The 13,182-nt window shown below is 50.1% G+C and overlaps 5 protein-coding genes across 5 annotated transcripts; 2 read left to right on the top strand and 3 right to left on the bottom strand.

Annotated features, from left to right (window-relative positions):
- Nucleotides 1-46: 46 nt before the first annotated feature.
- On the bottom strand, nucleotides 47-1,574 carry Aud_007137 (ribonuclease P protein subunit p40; the record flags this gene model as incomplete). Its single annotated transcript, XM_043292030.1, has 7 exons — nucleotides 47-275; nucleotides 340-676; nucleotides 726-872; nucleotides 932-1,033; nucleotides 1,085-1,147; nucleotides 1,220-1,364; nucleotides 1,431-1,574. The coding sequence occupies 7 exons, from the start codon at nucleotides 1,572-1,574 to the stop codon at nucleotides 47-49; spliced, it is 1,167 nt and encodes a 388-aa protein (XP_043147965.1).
- A 989-nt stretch (nucleotides 1,575-2,563) lies between these two features.
- Aud_007138 (WD repeat-containing protein) lies at nucleotides 2,564-3,891 on the top strand (the record flags this gene model as incomplete). The annotated part of the gene is made up of 3 exons (XM_043292031.1): nucleotides 2,564-2,679; nucleotides 2,761-3,073; nucleotides 3,190-3,891. The coding sequence occupies 3 exons, from the start codon at nucleotides 2,564-2,566 to the stop codon at nucleotides 3,889-3,891; spliced, it is 1,131 nt and encodes a 376-aa protein (XP_043147966.1).
- A 451-nt stretch (nucleotides 3,892-4,342) lies between these two features.
- Aud_007139 (putative C6 transcription factor Prf) lies at nucleotides 4,343-7,203 on the bottom strand (the record flags this gene model as incomplete). Its single annotated transcript, XM_043292032.1, has 6 exons — nucleotides 4,343-5,017; nucleotides 5,089-5,328; nucleotides 5,379-5,870; nucleotides 5,950-6,469; nucleotides 6,523-6,814; nucleotides 6,900-7,203. The coding sequence occupies 6 exons, from the start codon at nucleotides 7,201-7,203 to the stop codon at nucleotides 4,343-4,345; spliced, it is 2,523 nt and encodes an 840-aa protein (XP_043147967.1).
- Nucleotides 7,204-8,127: 924 nt separating this feature from the next.
- Nucleotides 8,128-9,409, bottom strand: Aud_007140 (mitochondrial 54S ribosomal protein uL2m; the record flags this gene model as incomplete). Its single annotated transcript, XM_043292033.1, has 2 exons — nucleotides 8,128-8,229; nucleotides 8,297-9,409. The coding sequence occupies 2 exons, from the start codon at nucleotides 9,407-9,409 to the stop codon at nucleotides 8,128-8,130; spliced, it is 1,215 nt and encodes a 404-aa protein (XP_043147968.1).
- A 1,614-nt stretch (nucleotides 9,410-11,023) lies between these two features.
- Nucleotides 11,024-12,751, top strand: Aud_007141 (B-type cyclin nimE; the record flags this gene model as incomplete). Its single annotated transcript, XM_043292034.1, has 4 exons — nucleotides 11,024-11,032; nucleotides 11,145-12,398; nucleotides 12,458-12,596; nucleotides 12,654-12,751. The coding sequence occupies 4 exons, from the start codon at nucleotides 11,024-11,026 to the stop codon at nucleotides 12,749-12,751; spliced, it is 1,500 nt and encodes a 499-aa protein (XP_043147969.1).
- Between the last annotated feature and the right edge of the window lie 431 nt (nucleotides 12,752-13,182).

A 13,182-nucleotide genomic window follows, 5' to 3' on the forward strand; every position in this document is an offset into this window, starting at 1 on the left:
TTACGAAAAGAAGGGAAGCTTCTGTGGAATGATAGTCATTGTAGCATTATAAGACCGAGGCTCCCACATATTCCCAGCAAATACAAGTACGACTGGTTTTGGTAGGAGTGTCTGCTCCTCCTTCTTGACTGTCCTGAGTACTGTCAGTGTGTTGGGATCGTGGCAACAGCATGACCGTATATCCATCCTTCGCTTCCACAGCTTCCCTTCCAAGTGCACTTGATGAGAGTGCAAACCATGTTGATGCCGGCGAGGATTTTGAGGCGGTCTCACGCCTAGTAGGCAACCGAGTCAGTAGAGCCGTTACAGTTCTGGCGAATATGGCAGAAGAGGACTTACAGCATAGTGATGAACAGATCTAAAATCCAGCTGGCGGGGACGAAACCGTGCCATTTCAGGGAGACCAGATTGGTAGATCTGAGATGTCCGTCATCCGGGACGCTGTAGCGGCTTAGGTATGGGTCGATGTTGTCATCTTTTGATACCCGCGGAGACCCGAGGGCTACCATTGCCAGCCATTCAGAAAGATTCTCTGAATCCTCTTTCAAGGTATGTTCTGAGGATGCTTCCGCGAAGGTCGTCTCGCAGAAAGAGGGAGCGATGACGTTGGGGTAGTGGGTACGGGGGACATCACAGTCGATGATTTGTGGATGATTGCCTTTGAGGGTGGGATCTCCTTGGCTTTTGTCAGTTCTACTATCTTTGTCATGAGATTTAGGTCGTACCTTCGGAGATTCCGTTGGCGCCTGGTGCCAGGTCGTAAAAGAGCCAGGCTACGGAGTGGTCAAGAACGTTTTTGAATGCCCAGACGATTCTGTCAAACCCCTTCTTGCCGTGCAGCATAGAAGGCAGCCGCAGATTGATTTCCACAACTAGTGATTCATTTCATTAGTTTCTGAGTGAGCATGGGATGATGACGGGTCTGACGTACGATATCGCTCTTTGGCATGTTTCCTTCCCCCGCTGCGGATGGGTTTCCCTGTCAGTCCTGTCCGTTCGTAGACCTCCTTGCCGATCTCTAATTTCAAGATCCCTGAAGCATTGTCAGTTCGGATATACTGCGCATCTTCCTAAGTGAACGTACCATCTTTGAGCGTGTAAACGTTGTCTGAGCCTGACCGCCCCTCGGATATCATGAGGATATTGCCTGAGTAAGAGGTTAGAACTAATGGAGATCGCTTTGCGAAGAGGTCATGAAAGGCAAAAAAGAATGGTGTACCAGTCTTGATGTACGTATTGAAGAAGTCTCCTTCAAGCAGTGCCGAAGGAGACATGAACACCCTCGCATATCGAAGCTTTTGGACTTTCGCATCCAACGAGTCCTTTACGCTTGAATAGACCTCTTCTGGAAGTATGACCTCTACCTGTTTTCAACGATTAGTTCACCATCGCTCAGGAGTCCAAAGCAGTTCTTTAATTCTTGAAATTACCGTGTGCACAAATGGATGGTTCACGATAGCTGAAAAGGGCGACTTTTTTGTCGGTGGCTGCTTAGAGTCGACAAACGCAGGCAATTGCGCTATGGTGGTGAAGCACTTTTCACGCCTGGACGCGTCGTCATCGAAGTCCAGCATGATAGGATAATCCCCTGCCAATAAGTTCAAAATGTACGTCTGAAACTATATCAGAGAGTAGTCCGACTCGAGATGAACTCGAAATGGCGCTCTATGCCTCGTATACTTTGAGAATGTGTTGTTCTGCCGTTTGGGTCGGAAAAGTGTGATTTGTAGATAGAGCTTGTGGACCGGAAACTTCTTCAGCCCTACAGGGCTGTCCTTTGGAGCATACAGGTATCCAGATTTGGTCTTTTGGTTTATCGTTCTAAGTCTATGCCTTATAGAAAGCTGAATAGTAAAAAGACCTCCTTTGTCTGAATGGATACGGTATGAGTCTACTCAGATATTCCTATGCCCGGTTCCAACCAGAATATATCGACGGATATTACTGATTCCCGTGAATGGTCTTCCCGGCCTCCTTAAGCAGCCAGAGTTTTATTTTGTGGTGATAGAAAGCGTCAACACTTGAACAAAAACGATTAGATTATGGCCTCTTGAAGGCGAGTCGAATACAGTTGAATTGGCGAAGACAGTGTAGACTATATTAGCGATCGGACCACAAACAGAAACCCTCTTTGAAAGCCGATCATGGAGGTGGCCCCATATGAATCTTATACAGCAGATGTGATCATGGACCTCAAGTGATAAATTGATTATTGCGTGGATCGCGCTCAACTTCATAAGAGAGGAAGAAGCTTGTTATACATGTTTGTGCCTGAGGCATACATCCTATCTTTTCCTGATAACAGATGCAACGGACGCATTTGTTACCTATTGGTTGTTCCCCAACTTTGTCAATGCGCCCTTACTGAGCGATCCTCTGCAATTGATCTCGCAAATCAATATTAGTTCGGTCTCGTATATATTTTGGGCTTTCTCTTGCCAGTCGCGAGGGTCAATTCCTAATAGCACGAACCACAGCCCTTCGGGGCATGCATGTGGGTTTCCACTGCTCTCCGCAGTCGCACGCACTTCTGCCCGCAGCTCCCTCGCAGCAATAGCAAGCGATGGCTCCTCCACCACGACGAAATCTCCTGCCAAAGGAGCGATTCGCATTCGCGTTCGGTAGCCTCAAGACTCAAAGCTATCATGACCCCATTGCGAGGGGTCCCGGGTCCCACACGTGCGTCTTCATCTTAGTCCGCTTGGTGACCTCACCTTCAGAACCTCCAAGCTGACCGCGATTGTTGCTTCGCTACCATAGGATCCGCACGATAGCGTGGAATCCTACCGGGCAGCTCATCGCTACAGGCTCGGCCGATCGCACGCTTCGCATCTGGAACCCCGAGCGCCCAGCAGTCAAATACTCGACCGAACTGCGCGGCCATTCCGCGGGCATCGAGAAAGTGTTATTTAACCCGGTTAGAGACTCCGAACTGGCAAGTTGCTCGACGGATGGTACCGTCAGGTTTTGGGATGTGCGATCGAAGACGTGTGTAAGCCGTCTCGATGTCGGCGGAGAGGCCTTCACAATGTCCTGGTCGGCGGACGGGAGGGTCCTTATGGTGGGAAGAAAGGTGTGTTGAAACAACCATGGGTTACGCCTGGGACTTCAAATTCATAAACGCGAACCGGAGCATGAGGCCATGAGAAGCGACGTATCGAAAGGGGACTGACTTTTTCCGGATCCCAGGACGACACCTTGATCCCCATTTCGATAGAATCGCCCTCTTCCTCGTATATTCTGACAGACGGCGTCACCAACCTCCCCCCTGCATCATCTCCAAATTCAAAAGAAGGATCGACAACATACACCGCACTAGAATCACATCCACAACCTGTACAGACCAACGCAACGACCTTCTCCCACCACATCCCCACGCCCAGCTCTCCCGACTTGCATCTCTTCGCCACAACAGGCGAAGGCACCGTCAAGATCATGTCGTACCCGTCCTTCGACATCCTCCACACCCTTCACGCACACACATCTGCATGTCTCTCTATAGCTCTCGCGCCTACAGGCCGGTACCTCGCCGTCGGTGGCAGCGACGCCCTGATCTCGCTCTGGGATACAACAGACTGGATCTGCCGACGCACAGTCTCGAGTAACAACGGGGGTGCCATCCGCGGCGTAAGCTGGAGCTTCGATGGGCGTTTCGTCTGCGGCGCCTGCGACGAGGTAGGCTGCGGCGGGAACGGCCTAGAGATCTTCCATGCTGAAACGGGAGAGAGCGTCTACACAGTTCCTACGGGCGGCAGCAGTGCTTCCGGCATACCTGCTGTTGCGTGGCATCCCTCGCGTTACTGGCTTGCGTACTCGACCACGGCTGATGGGCCCGGAAGTGCGGGTGCCGGAGGACTGAAGATTGTCGGTGCGGCTGGTGGAAGCTTATGAGGCTTAGTTATTATATGCCATGCAGCTTCCTCAGCCTTGCTCGCCTTACTGTAGTATGTACTTGGTTTGGAAGATTGACTTGTTGGCAAAACTGAACCACAGGAGTGGAATGGGATCTTTGCTCGTGGGATGTGATGCACTGAGGCTATTTCCAAGTATTAAATCTGGTATGTGCTGATAAGAGCATTATACAAAACGACGATACTTCCTCCATAGTTGTTATCATGTTACATTAGGTAAAGACTCCAAATAGTCATATACACCGGAACTCCAAACGTCAAAGGCCATTGAAAAAATCGTTACTTGGCCGCTATCAGACACCCGCCAAGCGTAAGGGTATCACGTATATCCAGCAGATGAGCTTGAAAACTCAATCAATTTCCGAATCCTGCTTTTTGAGAAGCTTGCAGGTTGCCTCAACAATGTCAGCCGTCGAAAGCAGCCTTCTCGGTTAGGCTTGGTTTCGCCAGGCGTCCCAGTTATTGGAACTGAGGAGGTCTGCCCACTGGCTCTCAGTGAGAGACCCCATTGTCGCGGGCGGTATATTGGTATTTCCTCCGTCGGAAGTTTGCATAGCAGCAATATCCCATGATGGAGGAATGGGGAATGGTGGGTCTGGGACAGTAGTGTCGAGAGATGGCATAGCGTCAGTTGAAAAGATGTTATCATTATAAGCGAAATTGTCAAACTGCCCAGTATTCGCGGTGCGTGATGGCATTTGCACCGAATCACTGTTACCGAGCACATGGCTCGGTGCTTGATTCGAGAAATTGAAGGGCGAATGTTGCCGTACCTTTGGCGATGATGTGCTACTAGCACCGACGTAAGATGTGTTTGAGGACGATTTGACGGCCGACGATGTTGACCCTTCTGATATCGGATTTCCATTGTCGTCGAAACCCGGCGAAAGGTCCATATCTGTCCCTGAGCCTACCGTCTCAGGCCCGGAACTCAGATTATATGATAGTTCAACGAAAGATTGCGAAACTCCAGCCATTGGTGCACCTCCCGAGTTCTGGCCTTGCGCTGGTGTTCGCCTTTGGCGATTTGGAAGTGAAGCAGAGGTCTGGAACTCGTTGTGAATAGGCACAATGGACGTGCATTTTCCGTTCACAAAACCAGGCAACTAAAACAAGGTCACATTAGCAATTCCAGTCTGACATTGGCCATTGAAAAAAATATGGTGTGCGGCCTTACCCTGTCCGGCAGCGCCTCACCCATTGGACGCCGTATATCGCGGAACGCCGTTCCCTCGATGTCAACGTCGAGCTGTACAAGGAACGACTCGGTCATGGGATTCTTGTTCTTCAAAGCGTCAAGGGCTGAGAAGAAGAACTGCAAGGATGAACGAGCAGCCGAGTCATCGGGCCGCGACTGCAGATACTGCACAAAGACCCTAGCGGCGACGTACACACAGAAGGACATGAAGGGATTCATCTATGGCAAATTAGCGCGGTGGCCGCTCAACGAAAAGTGGAGGGACTAACAAGAGTCAAATCTGTATGACTGATCATTTTCATGATGCTTGAAATTTGGTCCGCCGCAACAATACACCTCCGCTTACTCTCGGTGATAATCTGGTCGGGCATCTTGTTCTTCTCCGCTTTAAAAATGGCAGCTTGATGTAGACAAATAGTCGACGTATGGATAGCCATGTTGCAGAAGACTACATTCGGATCCGCTATTCCATTTGGAAGCCGCAGATGGCTGGGCATTGTCAACGCGAAATGGAGCAAAATATTGTCAAGACATCTGTGCCTTTTCCAATACTCGCCATTTAGATCGTGGTCGTTATCTTGCGGATCAGGGCGATGGAGATGGTTAAGATTGCGACCGAACATGCCTGACATCAGTACAACACTTGCGAGAGATGACAAAGTCGCGATTCCCTCCCCTCGCATAACGCTGCTGAGACGTAGAGTACGCTCGGGCTTGCTCTTAACAAATGATTCTTCACTGGCGGGTAAATTTGTCATGACCTATCGCCAACGGTCAGCAATTGCTATCAACCAGGGTGTAGCATGTTAGGTGCCGTGGGAAACTGGGTACAAGACTGACATCTTTTTCATCAATTATGACAGGCCATCCGGTTCCCGCACTAGCGTAGCGATCAACGCAGAATGCCACCCAGAAGGTTCTTCGTCGCTCTTCTTTTTCTGTCCAGTCTCTTGCGGGGGGCATCGATTGCTTCACTTCGGCGCCCAACCCATCTAGCCGATTCAGGCCCATCATGAGCGCCAGTCGTGTAGCTTTGCCGCTACTAAGCCACGCTCGCGGGAAATACATCATTTTGAACTCGTATGCGCTGATCAAGATCCAAGTTTGGCAGTGTGCCAGAGAAACAATGCTCTCCCCGAAGCCTTTCATTTCATCCAATTCAGCATATTTGCGCGCCCGCCGATAAAAAAGAGCATGCAGGTTTGAGTACTTCTCACTGACAGCGGCTGCATGGCACCAGGTCATATACTGTAGGCACACAGCGGGCCGTATGTTGTAGGCTAAGTTCATGGCTGCTAGATGTCTCGGACGATGCAAGATGGGTAGCGAAGGATGCACTTTGTCGAAATAGATTTGGTTCCTGTCAACGCATGAGTTATTGATTTGGAGATGTGAGAAATGATATAGGCGTACAATTCATCGATAACATCCTGAGTTGGCAATGGTTCCTCGAGTCCCAGACTCAACATATCCCAACCAAAGTTACCCTCAGTATTGAGTCCTGACGGTAGGTATGCCTGAGATAAAGCTTGTTGCTCGACTATTGGCTGCGGAGGTGACAGAGATGTGCTCAGATCGGTTGCGAGTAACGGAACGTCCGGTAAGCTCGTCATCTCATTTTCATTCGACACTGGAATATGGCTATGATTTTCTTGAGCCTGGGCTGCACCCGGCTCTTGGGTTCTTAACAGATTTTCGACCTGGGCTTCACGAGGACAAATATTAGCAATATGCAGGGTGCAGAGTCTCCTGTTCAGAGACAACGCCGAAAGGCAAAGGGTATCACGTACCAAGGCGAGCTTCCAACTGCTTCACATAACCCCGCTTTGGGCCACTCTTTTTGCGAACCTCATCGTAAGCACATTCATGACCTAATCGCGAGCAAGTCCCGCAGCTCGGCCTCTTCCCGTCGCATCTCAGCTTCCGTCGCCGACATACCACACATGCGATGCGCTTGGTACGAGGAAGATGGAGGTTATCCGCGTCGCCATGGCCAGTGGATGCTGATGGTGGGTCATAATTCGTCGGTGTAGGCCGTGATTGGGAGGAAGAGGAGGTAACACTTAGGAAATTCTCGCCGAAGAGATCTGCCATGGCCTGGTAGTAGAGCAGAGGTTTGTAGAAAAGGTATCGCTAAAGGTAATCCGCTGGCTTTCGGGACTATGCCGCTCGACAAAGGCGCAAGAATGGAGGTTTCACGACCTCAATGACGAAGCACGAAAAGACATACCAATTCAGCATTGGAAGGGATGAAAATGAGTTGAAGAATCAGGAGAGGAGGGTCATGCTCAGGTCGAGAACAGGCAGTAGGAAGATTCGTTGACGTTGATCATTTTAGGTTGGTGACGGGCTGACAGCGCCACGATTGTTCCCCAATCTGGAACTGGTGGTCACCCCGCGTCCTCAAAGAGCCAGCCTCAAAGCATTTGTAATGGTCTTATTGCCAGCCTAAATGAAATATGGATCCTATCGCGATGAGTATCTTTTTGGAGTCTAGATACAACAAGCTGTCCCAGAGAGTGGTAGTCTCGTTATCAGTAGAAGCCACGTGAGTCATCTGAATTTGCGTAATCTAGGTTGGTCTACATCACGGCTTCAGGGCTAATTTGGGTTTGAAGTATTCTGAACATGCTGTTCGATAAGAGAACTGGGATCTGAAGAGGAGGCTTTTTTGCCCAGGTGATCATGTGTGTCTCGACCGTAGACCAGACAGCCATGGCAAACGTATGGGAATACAATCTATCAACCATAAGAGCAAAGGAATAATCACAAGAATCTTGAAAGATATCGAAGCATGCCTGGCGCCCAAATCGAGTCAAAATATGATACAGCGTGAGCGGAGGACCCATCCTCCGCAGTTAGACATGAATACAATGAGGAACTGAAGGAAGCAAGGACATGTCACAATGCTAGATCAATGAGCCACAGCCTTTGCACGCTTCCCCGGTGGAAATATGGTTAAACAGTCCCCCGATGCAATAAAGGCGGGAGAAACGTCAACGAACAGAATAGGGAAGCTCAGTTGTAGCCTCTGCGACGCTTGCCCTGGTTGCGGACTCTTGGGACCACCACAGCCTTGTTGATCTTCCACTTGGGCCGGGTTTTGTAGCCGGATTTGGCCTGGACAAGATGTCAGTAAATGAATGATCATAACAGCATTTGGTCCTGTGATTTCGCATGTACGTACCGGTAGACCCCAAGGACTCTTTGGATCGACGTTACCCTTCGACTTACCACGTCCACCACCGTGAGGGTGATCGGCGGCGTTCATGGCAAGACCACGGACTGTAGGACGGATATTCAACCAGCGTGACCGACCCGCCTTACCGAGCTGCCGATACTGATGGTTAGGATTGCTGGCGACTCCAACCGTTGCGCAGCAGTCCTTGTGAATAAGTCGAACTTCACCGCTTTGGAGGCGAATGGTGACATGTTGAGCGATACGTTCTTGCTTCTGCTTCTCCCGTTGGGAGAGGGGTTTCTGGACTTCCGTTCCATCCTCCTGGGTTTCAACCTCGTTGGCCCGGGTTTTGGTATCGCTGCCCTTCGAGATGACAGTTGCGTAGGTGCCCGCGCTCCGGCACAGCTGACCCCCTTTGCCGGGACGAAGTCCAACGTTGAATATCAAAGTACCTACAGGGATCATGTGCAAGGGCAAGCAATTTCCTCTCCAAGCGGTCCTGGCAGCGAGAACACCAGGATCAACGGTACCTCCCATACTCTTCCAAAGATCCTCCGGAATACCAGACATATAGCTTTGAACAACGTCGCCAGCTCGCATACCTTCCGCAGCCAGGATGTAGCTCAGCTTCTGGGTTTCTTGACTGCGCACAAGCGCGATATGGGCACTTCGCCCAGGGTCGTGTTCGATGCGTTCTACCAGATGTGGCCCCGGAGCAGTCCGTGCAAAGTCAACAATTCGAATGCGGCGTTTGTGACCACCACCACGGTGCCGAACGGTGACCCTACCCGTGTTGTTTCGACCACCCTTGCCCTGGCCTCGTTTGGGGAATGTCAACTTGTGCACCGGACGTCCCTTCCACAGATGGTCATTGACCGGCCTTCGCAAATGTCTGATACCGGGAGTCCGCGGCTTGTACGATCGAAGGAGAACGCCAGCATCATCACGGGTTGGTGGAGGGGCAAAAGCAATGCTTGGATCGAAGGTTGAGCTGGATGAGTCTTCAACCGGGGGCTTCTCTTGCTCGTGGATGACTGTTGCATATGCTCGTGACGATACTGAAGACAGGAATCTGAAGGGTAGGCGAAGACCCGTCAGGGCAAGCCGAGGTTGAAGCATGATGTCAAGTTGTATCTCGATTGATCGGAAATATTCCAGGCGCTGCCGGAGCTGCGAGATTCGGCCTGCGCGATTTAAGGAGCAAGTAAGCAATCAATGGTGAAGCATACCCCCTCAATGCTGAACGATAAATGCAGAGACAAGATCCAGACACCCTCTCAACCGATGACAACACTCCTTGGCCAATGGGAGTGTCGTCGTGATCTGCTTGTGCTCCAGAAAATGTCTTCGATTGCCTGGTGCGGATGTGGCTCGCGAAAGATCACCTGACTTTCTGCACGGCCACTGCATGTCAATTGTGGCGCAGCAGGGGGAGAGGGAGATCACGGGACTGCGCGACACGGGAACACGTCGAACGAAAGGTTCAGAGGTTCAGCCGGTTGCTGGGCAACAACATATTGTTTGGGTGGTCGGGCGCGCGCTGCATCACGTTTGATGCCCGTGATGGCGTCTGTTCTGACTTTCTGCCTGGGGATAAACTATCAGGCATCGATACTTGTTTGACAGAGAGCCTCCACCGCTGTAAATTATCGTTCTGTCGATGACGATATCTATACGGAGATTTCCGTACCTTGCTTTGCTTCCTGCCGGTGACCTTCAATGCATCCTGTATCAACATGTAGAGAGTAGTCACTGTATGAATCTATTAGAAGTAGTAGCTAAGGTATTTGGGAAGAGAGATTGAATATGCCCTATAAGTTGGAGCATTTTCAAGAATAATTAGTGTCGAGCCGTAGCCCTGTAGTAGGTACGGGGGATTTCGATACTCCTTCTTGCCCATCCAGTGAAGATCCATACAATACCTATTACCTTACCATCTGGGTGACTTCTTTTATTACCGTCACGACCCCTTTCCGTCCATCTTTTACTCTGGCTCTTTGCATTGTCTCACGAGGTGTCCCGTATTTCCCTTTTATCAGAGGCCATTCTTCACTCACAGATTATATTAATTGAGCCAAGTATCTCATATCTCATACTTCATACGGGGTTTGTCAAGATCAGCTCTTCCATCTTCTACGCGGTATCTACATCATACAACTTGGTGGTTGTGCTGTGGGGCAGCTTTGCCAGCGTAGGTTTGTTTCCACGCTAAGCGTAGGGCCAAACATCGCCTTTGCCCTGTCAACTTTACCAACCTTCTTTACACCACCCCAGCAGTACTGCTACTTCAAGACAGCGAAGAGCACCTCGAAAACACATAATCATCGGTTCTTCGCGCGTCATCTCTAGCCATCGGGACTTTTCATGAAAATCTGCTCGCTGACACGAAGTTCTACTTGTTTTGCGCGCCCGAATAAGACGTGATTTGAGACCTCAAAGGGTTCTGTCAACAACATCATTGGACCCATATATGCGATTATTTTTGACGACTCTGCAACAAAATTCCCTTCCTATAAGTAGGAATTCTCCTTCAAGTTGCATTGCTGGTCATTGAACGTATTTCCACGCGTGGTACGTGCAATCTGCGCCTTGGCTCTCAGGTATTCTATCCCCACCGGGGTGATCTGGAATGCTGACTGGAGAGCTTCTGCAGGTCGACAATAGCTACAGTATATCTCCTTTCTTTTTCCTTCGCCTTCCTACGTACTTCTTCTCTCTCTTCTCTTCAGCATCATGCCTCCGGTAAGTTCTACCCATGAGAGACACGCGTAATGTTTCTATCTACAATTTTTCGAAAGCCATTGTGCTCTTTGGTTTGATGATTGCAATTGTATTCTGATTGACCTTGTAACAGGCCCGAGGTCTTCGTACACGAGGTACAATGAACGAAAATGACGAGAACGGGCCGTCGACGCGTCTGACACGAGCAAAGGCTGCTGCTCTGTCAGCAGGAGATGTTCCAACAACCACCGCGGCTGCTAAAAAGCCTCTTCAGACCAAGAAGGCCGCCACCAATTCAACGACCACGGGAACACAAAGAAGACGCGCTGCCCTTGGAGATGTCAGCAATGTTACAAAAACTGAAAATGGCGAGACCAAGGAAACGAAGAAATCAGCGTCTGGCAAGGTCGGCTTGACGTCGAAAGCTACCATGCAGACTGGTGGTGTTCAGAAGCTGAGCAAGGCCAACGCATCACGTACGGCCTTGGGCGCCAAAGATAACAACGCGAAGAAGCCTGCGGTTGTTGAAGGAAAGCGTCCTGGAAGTGGTTCTGGTATCGGCAGCACACAAATGAAACGGACGTCCAGCCAGAAATCGGTACAGGAGAAAACCCTGCAGGCTGGGGAACCGCCGCGCAAGAAGGTCGAAGTCGAGAAGGTCAACGAAAAGAAGACGGCCGTGGAGAAGGGTTCCACAGTAAAAGAAGATGCTGTGATTGCCGCTGAGCCTGAAGTCGCCAAGAAGTCTGAGGACGTAGTCGACGACTTGGACACTGAAGATTTGGACGATCCTCTGATGGTCGCTGAATACGTGGTGGAGATCTTTGACTACCTGAGAGACCTGGAGTTGGAGACATTACCCAACCCTCAGTACATTGAGCACCAACCAGACCTTGAGTGGAAGATGCGTGGCATTCTTGTCGACTGGCTGATTGAAGTTCACACACGCTTCCGTCTGCTCCCCGAGACGCTTTTCCTCGCTGTGAACATCATCGACCGTTTCCTTTCTGCTGAAGTCGTCGCACTTGATCGCCTTCAATTGGTCGGAGTTGCCGCCATGTTCATTGCTTCCAAATATGAGGAAGTTCTTTCACCCCATGTGGCCAACTTCAGCCATGTCGCAGACGAAACATTCACAGACAAGGAGATTCTCGATGCCGAACGCCACATCCTAGCCACCCTCGAGTACAACATGAGCTATCCCAACCCCATGAACTTCCTCCGTCGTATTTCGAAGGCAGACAATTATGACATCCAAACTCGTACCCTTGGCAAGTACCTCATGGAAATTAGCCTTTTAGACCATCGCTTCATGTGCTATCCTCAAAGTCACGTCGCCGCAGCCGCGATGTATCTCGCTCGGTTGATCCTGGAACGTGGGGCTTGGGTAAGGACCTTCGCACTTGCGAGGCAGAGTGATTTCTTCGTAACGCTAATTCAAACTAGGACGCCACCCTAGCGCACTATGCTGGCTATACCGAGGAAGAGATCGATCCTGTCTTCCGATTGATGATCGATTACCTTCACCGTCCTGTATGTCACGAAGCGTTCTTCAAGAAATATGCAAGCAAAAAGTTCCTCAAGGGTGAGCTCTCCACGATCATGCCGTCGGAATTCAGCAGCAGCTAATCAGTCTGTCTAGCCTCCATCCTTACCCGGCAGTGGGCCAAGAAATACCATCACATGTACATTGATAGCGCACTCACGGAACCGTACAACTTCATCAAAGAAAGTGAATAGGCGCGCATCGATGTTGTGCTAGCATGCTGATCATGGCCTCGATATGCCACATATCTCCGTGTTAGAACAACGGATTCAATTCAAGTATATGTCGGCATTTGTTTGTTTGTGATGGTAAAAAGGCACCTCTTGCATACGGTTATGACGGCATTTCTATTTTTCAGTTTGCGTACGTTGGCATTATCCGCTTCTCTCGGGGGTGTCTGGCGCGTCGTCTGTTCAATTTCTTTAGCTCTTTTTGGTTTCGGCACTGTCTTCGGGGTTGTTTCGCACAAGCTTTGATTGATACCTTCTACACATTCTTCTTCTTGCCCGCCTATGGGTATCGCAACTGTTGAAAGCTTCAGGGTTGGAAATGTATTTCCATTTGACTTAATTTTTGGTTCGATCACCTCTGGCCTTCCGTATGCGCCGAATGTTCCTCGTACGCA

Source organism: Aspergillus udagawae, assembly GCF_001078395.1.
Source record: "Aspergillus udagawae IFM 46973 DNA, scaffold_5, whole genome shotgun sequence".
NCBI lineage: Eukaryota > Fungi > Ascomycota > Eurotiomycetes > Eurotiales > Aspergillaceae > Aspergillus > Aspergillus udagawae.